The 15,948-nt window shown below is 37.9% G+C and overlaps 1 protein-coding gene across 3 annotated transcripts in view; it reads right to left on the bottom strand.

The window, feature by feature from the left end:
* The window catches only part of fig4a (FIG4 phosphoinositide 5-phosphatase a), an 80,689-nt gene that overhangs the window by 47,611 nt on the left and 17,130 nt on the right, over nt 1–15,948 (bottom strand). For all 3 annotated transcript variants that reach the window (XR_009328671.1, XM_059023783.1, XM_059023782.1), the window contains exons 11-16: nt 13,946–14,043; nt 5,782–5,915; nt 5,262–5,378; nt 4,163–4,208; nt 2,639–2,787; nt 1,412–1,578 (exon numbers count right to left, since the gene is read on the bottom strand). Coding sequence is in view for 2 of the 3 variants with exons in the window: in XM_059023783.1 (XP_058879766.1) it covers nt 1,412–1,578; nt 2,639–2,787; nt 4,163–4,208; nt 5,262–5,378; nt 5,782–5,915; nt 13,946–14,043 (711 nt within the window). In the remaining variant the exon portion in view is untranslated. The remainder of the gene's footprint in view (nt 1–1,411; nt 1,579–2,638; nt 2,788–4,162; nt 4,209–5,261; nt 5,379–5,781; nt 5,916–13,945; nt 14,044–15,948) is intronic.

Raw genomic sequence — 15,948 nt, 5'->3', positions numbered from 1 at the left:
TGCATCACCAATGACAAGATTCCAACTGTGGCATCCACAAGGAACATAGAAAGCCAAAGGATTCAGGTCCAGGATTCTATGTTGAAAACCCAAATTCTTTCCTTTCATATTGTCCCTGACCTCTACAGTCGTCAATGTTTAAACCAAGCCTCTCCAGTTTTTGCAGAAATTATTCTGTAAGACCACTAACTGTTGTGTCTTCAACAACAAGTGTTTTATGGTTTCAGGTCAAACACGAGGATTACAAACAAAGTGATACATGCCGTTGTATCACTTCCATCATTTATTATTTACAGGTGTTTGCCCTAAGGCTCTGGACATTGTATAAATCAATAAACAACCTTGCATCATTGTCTGTCTGTTTTGTATCCGTTCTGCACTGCACACATCTGTAACCACTCACCACTTTGCCACAGCCCCCCACTGGATGGCGCTCTAGGCAGCCGCCTATGTCGCCTACCCCTAACGCCGGCCCTGCAACCATTAACCTGTTCCCTGCAACACTCTGCCTCTAGTGGATGCAAGAAACACCACATTGAACAAATGCACCAAATTGCTTTTTAAAGTCAACTGCAGTACTTGTGCTTCGGTCTTATAAGGACAGTCAGGACACCACCGGGGAATAATAGGCCTTTCCGCTGAGCCGTTTTATCCTGGTAAAATAATAAAACTAGTCTTCCTCAAGCCTACAGCTCGTATTATATTACCATTGAGGGGGACTGCTTTCATTTCAAGAGTGTAAGAAATGTAGAAAAGCACTGTATGATTATATGCATGCCATCTCTTGCATTCAGTTCATCATACATGCCTACTGCGTTAGTATTCCAAATTCCATTAAAAACACTGTCAATTTGAAATGCCATTTGCACTTGAAGATCAATGTTATGAAAATAAATTAGGTTGGAAAACTGAAAGAACACCCACCAAGATGACCTGAGATGAAAGAGATGAAATAATAAGTGGCCCTTTCCAAACACAGCATATGTATATATTTATCCCAAAAACAACAAAACAGAAATAGGTGCTATTTCAGATCATTATAACAAATGGCAATGTAGCTTATCCGACAACAATGAAAGCCAAAGCAGTTACAATTGTGCCATTAACATGCAGGGATGGAAATAAGACTCCCGTTGCATAGCAGTTTGATCCATATCTGGTTTTACTATGAGTTGAATAAGACATGCCTGGGGTTGTTACCTATACACTGTGGCTAATCAAGCTCATAGTAACACCTGGAATGGGTAAAACTGCTATGCAATAGGAGTCTTATTTTCATCCATGATATGTTACATTGTACATCTAATTTGTTATACTTTTTGCTCCTGCTTGACCTGTAACTGATAAGGGATTCTTTAATGCAATAATTAATTACTTACAATAAGACATTCCCCATAATCAGTGACTTTACCTGAGAATGCATTGCTGTAGTATCGGGAGAGGGTCTGCATGATGTCTTTCGAATGCTGGGTCCAGGGTGCAATCTTTCTGTAGGTTTTCACTCTGTGGACGAGCTGAGAGCCCCCATACTGCAGAGACAGTGTGTCCCCGTGGTCTTCATACAGCTCTTCAAACAGTCTGGACAAAGGACACATCACTAAATATTATGTAGCATGCTAGAACACGCTATGTATAATTATGCTCCATCATATACACATCCAATCATTATAAAGATCTCAAAACGAGCAGTTTCAAAGTATTAGAAAATCTGCAAGCCATGCTGTCTTGTATTTCTTGGGTTGTTTTTCGTAGAGGTTGAAATTTTCCCCATCCCTTGCATTTGTTTCTTTCCTGTCAATAACCAATCAGCTGCTTCTCCTATAGACTGGCATACTTTCAGCCAGTAACAGGCTTTGGCCCTGAAGACGCTACTGAGGTAAAATGACAAAGGAGATAAAGTATTACATACTTCCTGGAAGGCCAGGCAGGCAAATGACAGCTTTCTTTAACCTAGTATAGTGGCGGGTGTCAGTTTTAAAATGAGAATACATGTCGTCTATAACATGTTTCTTTCAAAATTGCACATTTGAGACCTATGTAGCTAACGGTAGTGCAAAATGGGTAATATTTACAGAATTAATGTGTTATACAATTACTTTCAGTTCAGATATACATAGGCAATGACAGTGCAGATGCAGCTAGACGCACATTTCAGCTAGTGTATTACACAGTACATAGAATGCCTTCATCATGCAATGTATGATCAACATTGCACTAGCTGAAACAGTCAACTTTGAAAAACTTCAGTTAAAAAGCAAGATATGCAGGGACACCCCTCTCCCCCCAAAGGAAAGAAAATCAGGTACCTGCAGTCCACTCTAGTCGTGTAAATATGAAAATACACGGCACAGAAATTGCTGGTATACTAGCCTGTTTGTTTCCAGTGCATAAAGAACAGCTTCAAAGTGTGTTTTATCTCTAGTGTGGCATGTGTATATTCAGCAGGTATATGCTTACAGAGATGTATTTATTTTAATAGGAAAAAAAAGAGTCACTCTCCAATCACAAATACTAATTTCGAGCATCATTTTGTTGCATTCAGTTACAGGTCAACGCAAATTATGAAAATCAGGCAGAGCACAAAATCTGCTATAAAACAGTAACAAAACAAATGAAGTACCGTATAGACATTAGTTACCTGACACAGTCCGTATCAAACTGTAACCTAGGCTTGTCGATCATGCCCAGGGTATAAAGCTGGTATGCCAAAGCACACTTCCCAACCATGAACTGGGCAGTATTGGTACGATCCAGACAGTCCACACAATTAGTCCGCAAAACACCAGTCTACCATATAATACAAAAAAGAGATAGTTAGGTGATGGATCTTGGATACACTCTTTTATAACTAGATATTATTATTATTATTATTATTATTATTTATTTCTTAGCAGACGCCCTTATCCAGGGCGACTTACAATTGTTACAAGATATCACATTATTTTTACATACAATTACATTATTTTTTTACACATTATTTTTACATACAATTACCCATTTATACAGTTGGGTTTTTACTGGAGCAATCTAGGTAAAGTACCTTGCTCAAGGGTACAGCAGCAGTGTCCCCCACCAGGGATTGAACCCACAACCCTCCGTAGTCCAGAGCCCTAACCACTACTCCAGACTGCTGCCCAGATTTTCTAATTAGATAAATAATTACATTTGTACATCCCTAGAGATTAATTCTAAAATCACGTCACCAAAAATCTGTGTGCAAAAGGACATTTTATTTTTTATTTAAATTTAGTCGTTGCCAATGATTTTTACCCCATTTTCCTCCCCAATTTAGAACTGCCAATTGTGTTATTATTAATCCCGGTTCACCGCTGCAACCCCCTGGCGACTCGGGAAACGGCGGCTAACACACGCATCCTCCAAAACGTGTCCCTGCCTAGCTGTCTTTTTCCGCACTGCGAATCCACAGCGAGGCCATCAGACCTATAGTGCTGGAGGACAACACAGATCTGAATGGCTCCACTGCAGACCCGCAGGCGCCCTATAAGCCACAGGGGTCACTGGTGCGCAGTGAACCGTGGATTGCGCTGCCGACTTAAGCCCTCCCACGCTCGGCCAATTGTGCGCCGCCCCCTGGGAACTCCCGGTCATGGTCGGCAATGACATAGCCTGGATTTGAACCTGCAATCTCCAGGCTATAGGGCGCATCCTGCACTCCACGCGGAGCGTCTTTACTGGATGCGTCACTCAGGAGCTCTGGCAAAAGGACATTTTTGGTGGAATAGTTAGTAAGCATAGAAATACAGTAGAGAATGAAATACAGCAATCATGATAGGATATTAAACAGGTAATACATTAGGTATTTTAAGAATATAGAAAGATTTTGGCAAGTGGACCCCAAGATACCGGTACGTAGCCTTGAACAGCTCAGTCAATCGGGGGCCATTACTGAATAATGACTGATGGTATTTTATGCAGATTTTTTTCCCCAATTTGAAATGGCATATTCCAATGTTACCTCACAGCTGTTCCCCCTGTCTGGCCAATCACATCTTTTTAACCAGCAGATGTGAGGATAGTGTTGCCAAGCTACTCAACCCTGAGGAAAGGAGTTCAACCTTGAGGTTTTCATCTGTCCTTGTCTGGCACCTGGCCACTATTGGCAAACTCTATCCATTAGGTTGAAACACTTGTTTGTCTGTACCTGCATACGACCGCTGGCTGTAGAATAACCCCCAAGGTCACCCCACCTACAAGATAGACAAAATGAAACAAGGAGTCATCATGGAAAAACACTGATTGGGAACACTACAAGGCAGCCTAAAATGAGGGCATAATTATAAAGAGGAAGACATGGACTAATTAGTTACCAAAAAATCATCAGGTAAAATAAAGATACTTGTTTCCTCCTGTATTACTACACTGAGCAATACCACTTCGATGCTGCTTATGCCAAACATACCATTGTTTGTATGACAGACTACTCCTGGATCTATTTTTACAATCTCTTTACTTTTGGCAGCTTGTTAGATTCAGGCACTGCATACGCCAAAATACAACAACAAAAACATGTGCAATAAGTGATGCTAATATATTCTTAACACATTTCCTGCTGCTTAAGGCACACAACTCACTTGCTCATCCCACTCACACTAATGACTGAAGCGATTTGTGTGAAAAGATTTTGAGAAATTGCTTAAATATTATTGCCCACTTTAAAATGCCAAATATACTGCAGGTGAATGTTTATTTAAAACTGATAAACAGAGCATGCACCAAGCCTGAAAAGGTAAACAATATTTCAATATATTTCTGGAAAATGCCAAAAGTCTATATTTGTATGTATAAACAGTACTTTGGGATGCAGCATCTTATTTACATCTGTTATGTACCAGCAGTTTCTGACTGGATATTTTCAAAGTATCTGCCTAAAAGAAAATGCTTGGAACACAAAAACGTATAACTAGTATTTTGTGGTTTCATTCTCTGTGAAGTTTGCAATTTTTAATCTCTTGTATCTTTTGTTGCACCAACATTCCCAAACATGGCTCAGAGAATGAATACCACCTAAAAGACGATATCAAATATGTTTCATCCAGATTTCAGTTTGAGATCTATTAACCAACAGAACTTTGTATGTAATGATTTTTGGTTCTCATGAAAAAGGGGCCCTTATTGGCAGCATAGGAGACCAAGGGCCATTTTATCCACAAATATGGACAGCAGAAGCTTCCCAGATTGCCCTGAGCCATCTTTTTAAGACCTTTTATAGAAGAAATAAAGCATAAAAGATTGGTGCTTACCTTTCATCAGGCCTTGCTGTGTTACAGTAGAAATCTGGGCGATTTACAAAGAACCCTGTTCTTTTTACTACATTTTCTGCTATTAAGCTGAGACGATCCAGCACATTGCACAGTTTGCTTGTGAAAGTAAAAAAAAAAAAAAAAAGAGTCAATATTACTGTGAAAACTTGGCGCTGAGCTCCCACATTAAGACACCATGTAACATCAATCAGAAAATGTTATGAATGTGGGTTACCATTAACATGAATATTTAATGAGGGTGATTAAATATGCTGTAATTCTTTATTCATAGTTCAGATCATTAAAACATTATTTTCTCTCTGAATGCTGACGTTATAACTAAGGAAACAAAATAAACTAAAATATGCTCAAAGCTACCGACTATTAAAATTAATGAATATGTTAAAATTGCATTGCTTTCATTGCTGTAACTTCTGCTTGATTGGACAAGTGGATGCACAGCATTATAAATAGATTAAACCAATTCTTATCAGTTTTTGGATCTGTTGGATTTCTGTACCTCTTTGTGTATCTGGCCATGTCCCAGGCAATGTAATCGATGTGGTGCTCCGGAGGCAGAAACTGGTTGAGGTACGTCACGGCAGGATAAAGCTCTTCACTCAGGATGTTTTCATGCTTCCGCTTCTCACGTTTCTAGAGTTCAAAAAATAATAATTAAGATAGACTTAAATCGTGACTGACAGTACTGAAGACTGACACTCTTCTGATGATACGTATCTACGAAGTGAGTTCTCATTTCTCAGCCATCACTGGTTTGGGGGGAGGGCCAAACTGGTCTTCACTAGATAATTAAAAGGACAAAAATCTAATCATGTTGTTATTCCCTATGAAAGCAATGCTTTTTACTATTCACATCCTCTGGTCAAACAATAGCTTCCCCTTGTGTTCAACTGAGAGGGTTAAACACTAACAAAATGTTTCTGTTTCGGTGGTATGCTTTAGGTTAGCTTGAAAAGATGGCAGTGCAAAATCTTATCTTACACAGTATAATTATATAAGCTAGTCTAACAAAACACAGACATATGGAAATACACACAGTAAAACACTATGAATTAAACATCCCAATGAAAAAATAAGCACCGGTTTAGTTTTTAAAAAGTTTACCAACAGGTTACAAGGGTTTTTTTTTAATGTCGGATTTCTTGTGCTGTTGCTATAACATTTACAAACGTTAATCAGTTGTTCGCTTAATGGCCTTTTTATTTTGTCTTTAAAATGGCAATACCAAACAAACAACAAACAGAAAACCTTTTTTTCATAAGTGATTACAGCTGCTTTGGGGTACATACAGAACAATTACTGTAAAAATCATTAAGAGGTTTACAGTGACTTCATAAAAAGGCTATGTCATGTAGGTAAGAGCATGGCTTTCAACTACATCCAAATGAACACAGGCACGATGGAATTAAAAGCAAACTATGTAAGTAGCAACACAGAACTCCAAGAGAATGAGTCCACAGACTGCACCAAACCAGCCTGAACAGGCAGGTTCATGTCCATTCTAGTTTGTGAAGAGATAGAGGGCTTCTTCAGTTGCCAATAACTACAGCAGCCTTTCACAGGTTTTGGAATTGACGAGTTTGTTTGATGTGGGAAGAGGGTGAAAAACCCTTGATCACTGGATAAATGACACATGCTGAATACTTGCTATCGTCTACTGCCATGCAGGACAACAACAACAATAAAGTAAGACATCTTTATAATGTTATTACTCTAGGATTTTAAAAGCAGTATATAGGTGTCATTAGGAAGACCCCTAGTCATAATTTACAACAGAAGTACTCTGTGCTGGGCCAGACACTCGCTTGAAAGTAGTTACTGTATTACCTACATCAAGCACATCGATTTACAAATGCAAACAGTGATCTACAGTACATTTGAAACATGACACATGGTTGGCTGAGCTATATCTTGATTTCTACTTTTCCCAGATTAAAAATTATTAAACATTTATTCCTTTCTATTTCTACCCACCCAGCATTATTTTGCAGTGTATTTGTCTATTTTATTAGCATTTGTTTTCTTTGTCACACAGTGCACTACTTGCTATTTTTCATTCTTGAAAAATAACAAGTTTACTGCACTGTTTACGTTTCTTTCTACACAGCTGAAGAATGACTTTTGTCCGAAATGTCATGAAATACATTTTTGTATCACTTAAACCTTTTGTGCACATCTAATAAATACACTACAGTTATACCTCCTTTCAAATTTCTCTATCTATCTATCTATATCTATCTATACACACACATACATATATGCACATACAAACACAGTACTGGCACAGGTTATGGCAACAACAAATGATTTTCAGGAAGACTAGGCGTGGGGATTGTACAGTCCATTTATGGTACCTTAAAAATGTTTCTCCTTTTCCTAGGAAAGCAGTACAACTGGGGATGGGAAGTTTGTTGCCAGATAACTTTACTAAGACTAGGGCTGTGTTCAAAGGTTCAAATGCTAATTCGCTAGCCAGGAATTCGAAGGTAGTTCTAAACCTTCAAAGGTTCGTCACTAAATGTCACACATTTTAATTTTTAAAACTGAGCACTGTCCACCCCTCTCCGGGATCACTCGACAAGCGTAAATTCATATTATTATTATTATTATTATTATTAGTTTTATTAGTAGTAGTATTAAAGTAGTAAAATGTGACTGTGACTTATACCCTGCTTGGAACAGTGACTGTTAAATAAAGCTTTGTTTTACTTGAGTCAGCTGCAGTTCTTTTAACTGGCCGCAATAAGGTGCTGCTGCAATGCAAGCTAACTGTATATATCACAAGCAGCATCAATTACATGTACATAAACAATGTGTATTTTTATTTAAATGATAAAAACATGATTACTGTTCTATACAACATATTTTTAAACTACATATGAATGTTTTATTCCATTTATTATTATTATTATTATTATTATTTATTTCTTAGCAGACGCCCTTATCCAGGGCGACTTACAATCGTAAGCAAAATTTATATGGATTACCTGTATAATAATAGGATTTTCAATGAAATATAAACTAATAGCTATGGCGATGTCACCAGTTATGCAAATTAGTACAATTGAAGGTTCGAACCTGCATTCAGTAATGTGTTTCGAACCTTTGAAGGTCAAAATGTACCCTTTGTTACAGCCCTAACTAAGACTATTAAATATCCTGGTATCCTTGCATACAAAATCATCTCCTCTTTAAAAATATGCAAGAGATTTTAATGAACAGTCTGTCCCACATGCTGTGGTTCCCCAAATATGATCTACTTACTATCAATTCGGCATGACTGAGTATGACATCTTCTTCATTTTGCCCTCAAAAATAGTTTCTGTCTAAGGACTGCCATGATGGACAGCACTACAGTGAATATTATACCAAGTCCTGGCAGTCACCACTCAGGAGTCACCATCCCCAGTTGTACTGCTTTCCTAGAAAAAGGAGAACATTTCTGGGTTTCTACTAGATGTCTTGCTCATTAAAATATTTAGCATATTTTGCTAAATTAAAATATCAAAATATTTAGCAGGAGATGATTATCTATTCAGGGATATCAAGATATTTAGTAAGGAATTGCAATACAATCCCCACCTCTAGTCTTGCTGTAAATCATTAGTTGGTCGCCATAATTTGTGCTGGTGTCGTAACCGATACTGCCTCCCCGTACGACAGTGCCTCCCAGATGCATTATAAGATAGTATAAACCCATCCGATCCTGTCTAAGTGTACGACAGTGCCTCCCGGAGGCATTATAAGATAGTATAAACCCATCCGATCCTGTCTACCCGTACGACAGTGCCTCCCGGAGGCATTATAAGATAGTATAAACCCATCCGATCCTGTCTACCCGTACGACAGTGCCTCCCGGAGGCATTATAAGATAGTATAAACCCATCCGATCCGGTCTACCCGTACGACAGTGCCTCCCGGAGGCATTATAAGATAGTATAAACCCATCCGATCCTGTCTACCCGTATGATAGTGCCTCCCGGAGGCATTATAAGATAGAATAAACCCATCCGATCCTGTCTACCTGTACGACAGTGCCTCCCGGAGGCATTATAAGATAGAATAAACCCATCCGATCCTGTCTACGCGTACGACAGTGCCTCCCGGAGGCATTATAAGACAGTATAAACCCATCCGATCCTGTCTACCCGTACGACAGTGCCTCCCGGAGGCATTATAAGATAGTATAAACCCATCCGATCCTGTCTACCCGTATGATAGTGCCTCCCGGAGGCATTATAAGATAGAATAAACCCATCCAATCCTGTCTACCCGTATGATAGTGCCGCCGTAAGTCGAGAGATGCAAAAGGCAAATACAGCTTTAAAATCGTTGTACATGTAACTGTCTTTCACCAAGAACAGACTGTAGAAGCTGAAATTCATGCACAGTATTAATATAAATCGTCATGTTTTATTTTCAATACTACAATGGTTTAATACTTCTTGGACGTAGTCTGCATGTTATTTAGTGTATTGTGATATTAGTTAAAAAAGAGACACTCATCAAACCTTAATTTATATAAATAAAGCAACAACCAATGCCATTGATGAGTTAACACTGAATAATATATTGAGAGCTTCTGGTTTTCTGTGTTTTCGTTGTGTTTAACTACTTTCCTTTTAAAATGACTCTGAGCACTGTGTAATGTGTTTTAGCTTCTGAATTAAAACTGAGAAACGTCTTAATTCTGAAATTAATTCGTAAAGGAGAGGCGAAAAGTCAGACAAAAACAGAAAACCAGAAGCCCTGATGTAAATTGTGTGTACCTCTCGACACACAGGAGAGGCAGAAGGTCTATCGGAGAAAATTAGAGGTAGTCTGTTTTTATTTATTTATTTTTTAAAGGAAAAAACCTTCCAACTGAATGTACAATTTAAAAAAAAACGCAAAAGCAGCACAGATCTAAAAATAAATAAATAATCACAGTGTTCCACTGAAGCAAACAGTGACTAACAATAAACAATATAAACAATGACCAAACAAGATTTCTCTGTTCAATATTCTTTATTTCCTTGGCCAGAGCTCAAAGACATTTGCTCAAAGTACCCCTTTGTAACAATCTAAGGTAAGGTCTTCCAGTTAAAGCTACAGTAGCATTAGCTACACAGTTTTTTTTTTGCTGTATTAATTCTAACAACTAATAACATTAATAAAATAATCTGAGCAGTGCAAGTACTGTAGCCTGGTTATAACACTAGAAAATACATTCCAACATTACACAGGCATTATTGCAGAGGGAGTATTTTTAACATTAGGTAGGATTACGTTACAATTAGGCATGCTTAAAAGGGAGGGGGTCTGATCATTCAAACAGGGCGACTCAGCAGAATCTGGCATATTATAATATAATATATATAATTTTATTTATATATATATATATATATATATATATATATATATATATATATATATATATATAGCTAGATACAACATATATATATATATTTTTCTTTAAGTAGTAAAGAAAAGTCTTGACCACTTGACATAGCAAGCTTTTTGCACAATGACCCCTCATAAGTAAGATAATGTTTTTAAATGCCTCCCCAGGTTAAATACTATAAATAAATAAATAAATAAATAAATACATATTTAAGACAACTGGATTCCGAACTGGAGATTGTACAGAACCTGGCTAATTAGAAATTGTGTTTATGGCAAGCTACGTAACGGAATACTTTTTTAAATGAAAAGGGGGTGCCACAAGATCCACATTTCCAAAAAACGCAAGCTCCTGTGGTCAGCAGTAAACTAGTTCTGGTCCCTGCATTGGCCAGGGCACCTAAATAGCTTTATCAGGAACCAAGGCATACTGCAAGAGGCCATCGCTAAGCAGTCAAACTAACATCTGTGAAAAAGTCTATAAAGTGTGCAAACAAAGTGTGTGACCCTAATGCCTTTCCAAAGGAAGTTAATCTTCACCAGGAAATGGCTTCAAAGCTGTGTCCAGGCTCTATTCAATTTAACTAAATACTTTCCTTTCTTTATTTTTCTTCCTACTTGAAATAATTGTTCATCACTCTGTGCATGAACTACATGGTTCCCCATTATAAAAATGGCTGAATACAACCGGTGTCTTCCAACAAAGCACAACTGTCAACTAATCTTTATTTTTCCAAATGTGACAAATTCAATTTTCAAACTTGGTTTCACACATACTGTGCCTCTGTCTTCTTCCCACTTTTCTATTACCTTGAGCATGTAGTGGAATCATTACTGTGAACACTAAAGTGCTATTGTTTGGATTCTTTAGCAAAACGTTCAAAGCACCCCCCCCCCCCCCCCCAACACCACCAGCACCACCCACACACACACACACACACTGAATCACATGGCCCGACCTTGTGAATCTGTAGCATCCAACATGTGAGTCGCAATGTGACTACAATCAACTCAATGTCAAAAATGTCAGGCTGAAGCATTTGCAGCAACATAGGAATATTAATAAGATAAATCTAATGGGGTTTGTTTTGGAAATAGTTGGTAGTAATACCATTTGTTGCTTGTCAACGTGTGCTATGGATTCTTGAGATATGGATTTAATATACAGTTTTTACACTGTACTCGTACAATCATGCTTTTTGAGTTCAGTAAGGGTACCTTCACTCAATAACCCTTTCTATACCTGATATTTTCATCAAGTTTTACATTCATCAAGGTAAGCTTTGATCTGGATTTTAATAGTACTTACAATATGGCACTGGCTCTCTTGTAAATCTTTTTAAAACATATCCAAACACAAAATAGTACAAAAAAGTTTTAATGCACAAGGTTAAATGTGTTTCTAGGAAACAAACAATAAAGTAACCAGTTTGAGTTGCTGATTATCCTCTAAAAACAGCATGTTAACATGGTCTGATTTTATGCAAATTCTCAATTTTTATGCTTACGTAAACTTTCAGACACCAAAAAATGTATAATATAGCAAATCAACTAAAGCCATCAGTTTAGGTACTGGATAAATAAAACTTTTTTGCTTCGACTAGATTACATGAATAGATGTACTAAAGGGTTGCGTCCGTCGCAATCGTTGCAAACCACATGCAAACCAGTCGGAAGTGTAGCATGAAATGTACTAAACAAACGCAACGCTGTTAGCATCATTTTAATGAATGCTTTGCAGCTGCAGTTCTTACTTGCACTTTAGCCTTAAATGAATATGTAATTCTGGGCGTTCCTGCAGAAATTCCAAAAACAGGGTGGAGACAGTGCAAATGAGGGATCAAAAATATTGTAATGAGATGTACTAAAGCTACGGGCAATTGCAACACTTACAATTGCATCAATGTGTTAAGAACTTTTGAAAGCATGTTTAAACAGTCGCAATTGTTGCTAGCATTTCCCAGTCCGCTTTTTCTCGTGTGTTGCCAGTTGTGCTCAATGTATTTTTTGAGACGAACACCCAAGTACCTAATTTTCACTAAAGTCAGGGTGTACTTACAAGCCTTGAAAACAAATTTCTATGACATTTGTGGTTTTCCCAGCGTGTTGGGAGTAATAGACTGCACACATGTGCCACTAACCCCTCCAGCTCATTCTGAGCATCTGTATAGGACCATGATCTACTGTGTGTTAATTGTCTAGGCTACTAAGTAGACCAAGTTAAAAATAATAATAATACAAATAAAATAAAAAAATAATTTAGTTTCAATTTAAAATAATCTTTTATTTGCATTGTACACCAATGTGTACAATGCAGCAGCATGATTTATTTTGTGTTACCAGTAGGCTAAATTACAAAAAGTGCGCTAGATATTCATTTGATTTTACTACTGTACTGTATACTGTATAGGCCTACTGTACAGATTTATGATATTTTTACAAAATGTAATATGTAGCGTACCTAAAACACATTAGTGTTATTTCGGACAAACATGTCCGGTTTAGCGAGGGGCTACTGTATGATTATGAAAAGTTTTTGGGGGTGAAGGTTGGGGCCCCCACTATAGTATCTGCTGGGATTAAATTGCCTTTCATTTATATATATATATATATATATATAAATAACAGTACTAAAATAGATAAAATAAAGACAGAACAGAATGCATTGTACAGATGACAGATTTAACAAAAACAATGTTATTTTGATTCTTGCACCCTTGCATGTATAGATGTTATCCTTCGGGCACTCTCTGCTGCAGCAAACAACAACTCAACTGCTGCTATTTTATTCAAAAAAATGTTGCACAACTCTCGCTAGAGAGCTCGCTAAGATGATGTAAATAATATTTATATTAGTATATTGCGGCTCTTTTCATTAACATATATTTTCTTAGTACATACGACAAAATGTGCACTTTGCGAATTGTTAGAATGAAAATGCAAATTGGGGTATGTTTGCGCTGCGACTGGTCCATCTTAGTACATCTACCTCTAAGTCTTTTAATTGTTTCTGAAACTGACAAAACTCTCAGTCAAAAACATCCCAGTTGCTACAGATTTCAATTTCCTGTTCATATCTATATTTTTTTCACTGGGGTTACTCTTAAACAACATTACATTGTTATTTGTTTTTAAAATGCTCTAACAAAAGATTTTATAGTGATAGTTTTGTTAGTGCCAGTAAGATGCAAGGAAATTGATTTGAAAGCCCATACAATATGTAGTAAACTATGGAAAACAACCTGCAGGTGGTATTATCTCAAACTGCAGTGACACAGTACCTTGACTAGATTCAGTATAATTATTGGAGACCCGAACCTCTGAAGCATCTGGTCAAAGTGGAGTGCTGCTACGTGGGCGTAGGGGTCTGCTTGGTCCACTGCAAAAGAAAACAGATGAAAGGAACTAGTCACCTATTGTAGCAGTGTAGCAGACTCAAGGGGACACACATGAATCGAACCATAATGCCAATTCTGCACACATACTGTATACCTTCATTTTAAGGTGTGTCAGTGATGTGATGGTTGCCTGGGAACAATGCCCTTCAAGCCCAGGCTTAATGCACATTGTATTTTTATGTAACTGGATCAAAGCAGTAGGGTGACACCTTTGCTGTGAAATCGTAGTATGTGTCAAGAAGAAACTAACTTGGTTTACTCTTCATCATGAAATGTTGTCAAGGAGCACATTTATAAAGGTTTCTTTTTCGCCAAAGTCAGAGAAATATGGGTCTTTATTGTTCATTATAGGTTCCTTTCAATGGGAACCATGACTTGGCTATCCAGAGAGACTGAGAACCATAGAACTGTATAAGAACAATATAGTTCACGTGCTGGGATTGAAGTGAATGATTAATTAGAAATTAAATCCCGGCACAGCTGTATATATAGAGGCACGAATCACTCACTTGGGGTTGGTATATTCAGGGTGAAAGAACGGGAGAGAGAAGGAGAAGTAAGATCAGTCTAAAAACTAAAGCAATTGCTACTCGTGCTGACATAGCTAAGCACGATACTTGTGTGTTAAGTGTTCACTGTGTTTTCTGTTTTGGCCATAGTGCCATTTTGTTTTGTGCCAGTGTTTGTGTGTTTTGTTAAAACCTTTTGTTTTGTTTATTTAATATTAAACCGCACAAGCAGCGCTTTCAACAAAGTACCGACTGTCTGTGTTGATTCTCTTCCTGGCCTGACGTCATCAACAGGTAGCCTGTGCACACCATTATACAAAGACAAGCTATTTTGTGGATGAAAAAGCCTGCTTCTAAGACGGCCAGTGAGGAATGTGAACATGGAAGTCATGAAAGTATGAAGCTTTCAAAAATGCGCCATCATTTAGAAAACAAGCATCTTTCCCTGAAAGACAAACCAACAGATTTTTTCCAGAGGAAGTTAGCGAATCTGCAAAAACAACAAGATGTCATTTGATGCAAGCAGTGTGAATACTAAAGCTCTCTGTGCGTCCTACATGGTGGCTTAAGGATAGCAAGAAGCGGTAAGCCCTAACCCACTGCTGAATCACTATAGCGCCATGTGCTGCTGACATGGCAACTAATATGTTGGGACCTGATTCCACAAGTAAATTAAAAGTTATACGCCTTTCAAACGATTCAGTTGCACGACGCATTCATGAAATGACTGCTGACGTTCATAAATAGCTTTATATGCAAGTGAAAAACAGTGACGTTTTTTGCTATCCTACTTGATGAATCAACTGATGCATCAGAGGGCTGCACAGCTCTTAGCTTTTGTAATATACAATTGCGACAGATCTGTGCAGGAGGATGTATTGTTTTGTTGTCCACTTTCAAGTCGAGCTACTGTGGAAAGCATTCATGACACTGTTTCTGAAGCAGTTAAAGATGCTGGGCTGGTCTGGGGTCAGTGTATTGGTGGATGTACTGATGGTGCCAGAGCTATGACGGGAAAAAACAATGGTCTGGTGACTCGAATTCAGCATGTTGCACGCAATGCTACCTGGACTCGTTGTTCAATACATCGCGAAGCTTTAGCTGCTAAGAATATGCCTACTGGTCGATGGCTTTCCTGTGGGAAGGTTTTGACACGTTTGTTTGAGCTGAGATGAGAAGCAATGCTTTTTTTTTCTGGAGAAACAACGATTTCCTTATGCTGGACTTCTCCAAGATTCACAGCGGCTTGCAATGCTTGCTTATCTTGCAGATGTGTTTGATCTGCTCAATAAGCTCAACAAAAGTCTACAAAATGCAGCCTTGCCCCCAGCAGTACAGGACTTGTAGATTTATCATGTGATAATAGCCTGAAGCTCT

The sequence above is a fragment of the Acipenser ruthenus genome, chromosome 5, assembly GCF_902713425.1.
Source record: "Acipenser ruthenus chromosome 5, fAciRut3.2 maternal haplotype, whole genome shotgun sequence".
NCBI lineage: Eukaryota > Metazoa > Chordata > Actinopteri > Acipenseriformes > Acipenseridae > Acipenser > Acipenser ruthenus.
Note: the sequence above shows the minus strand (reverse complement) of the source record. Positions and strands in the feature narration are given on the sequence as shown.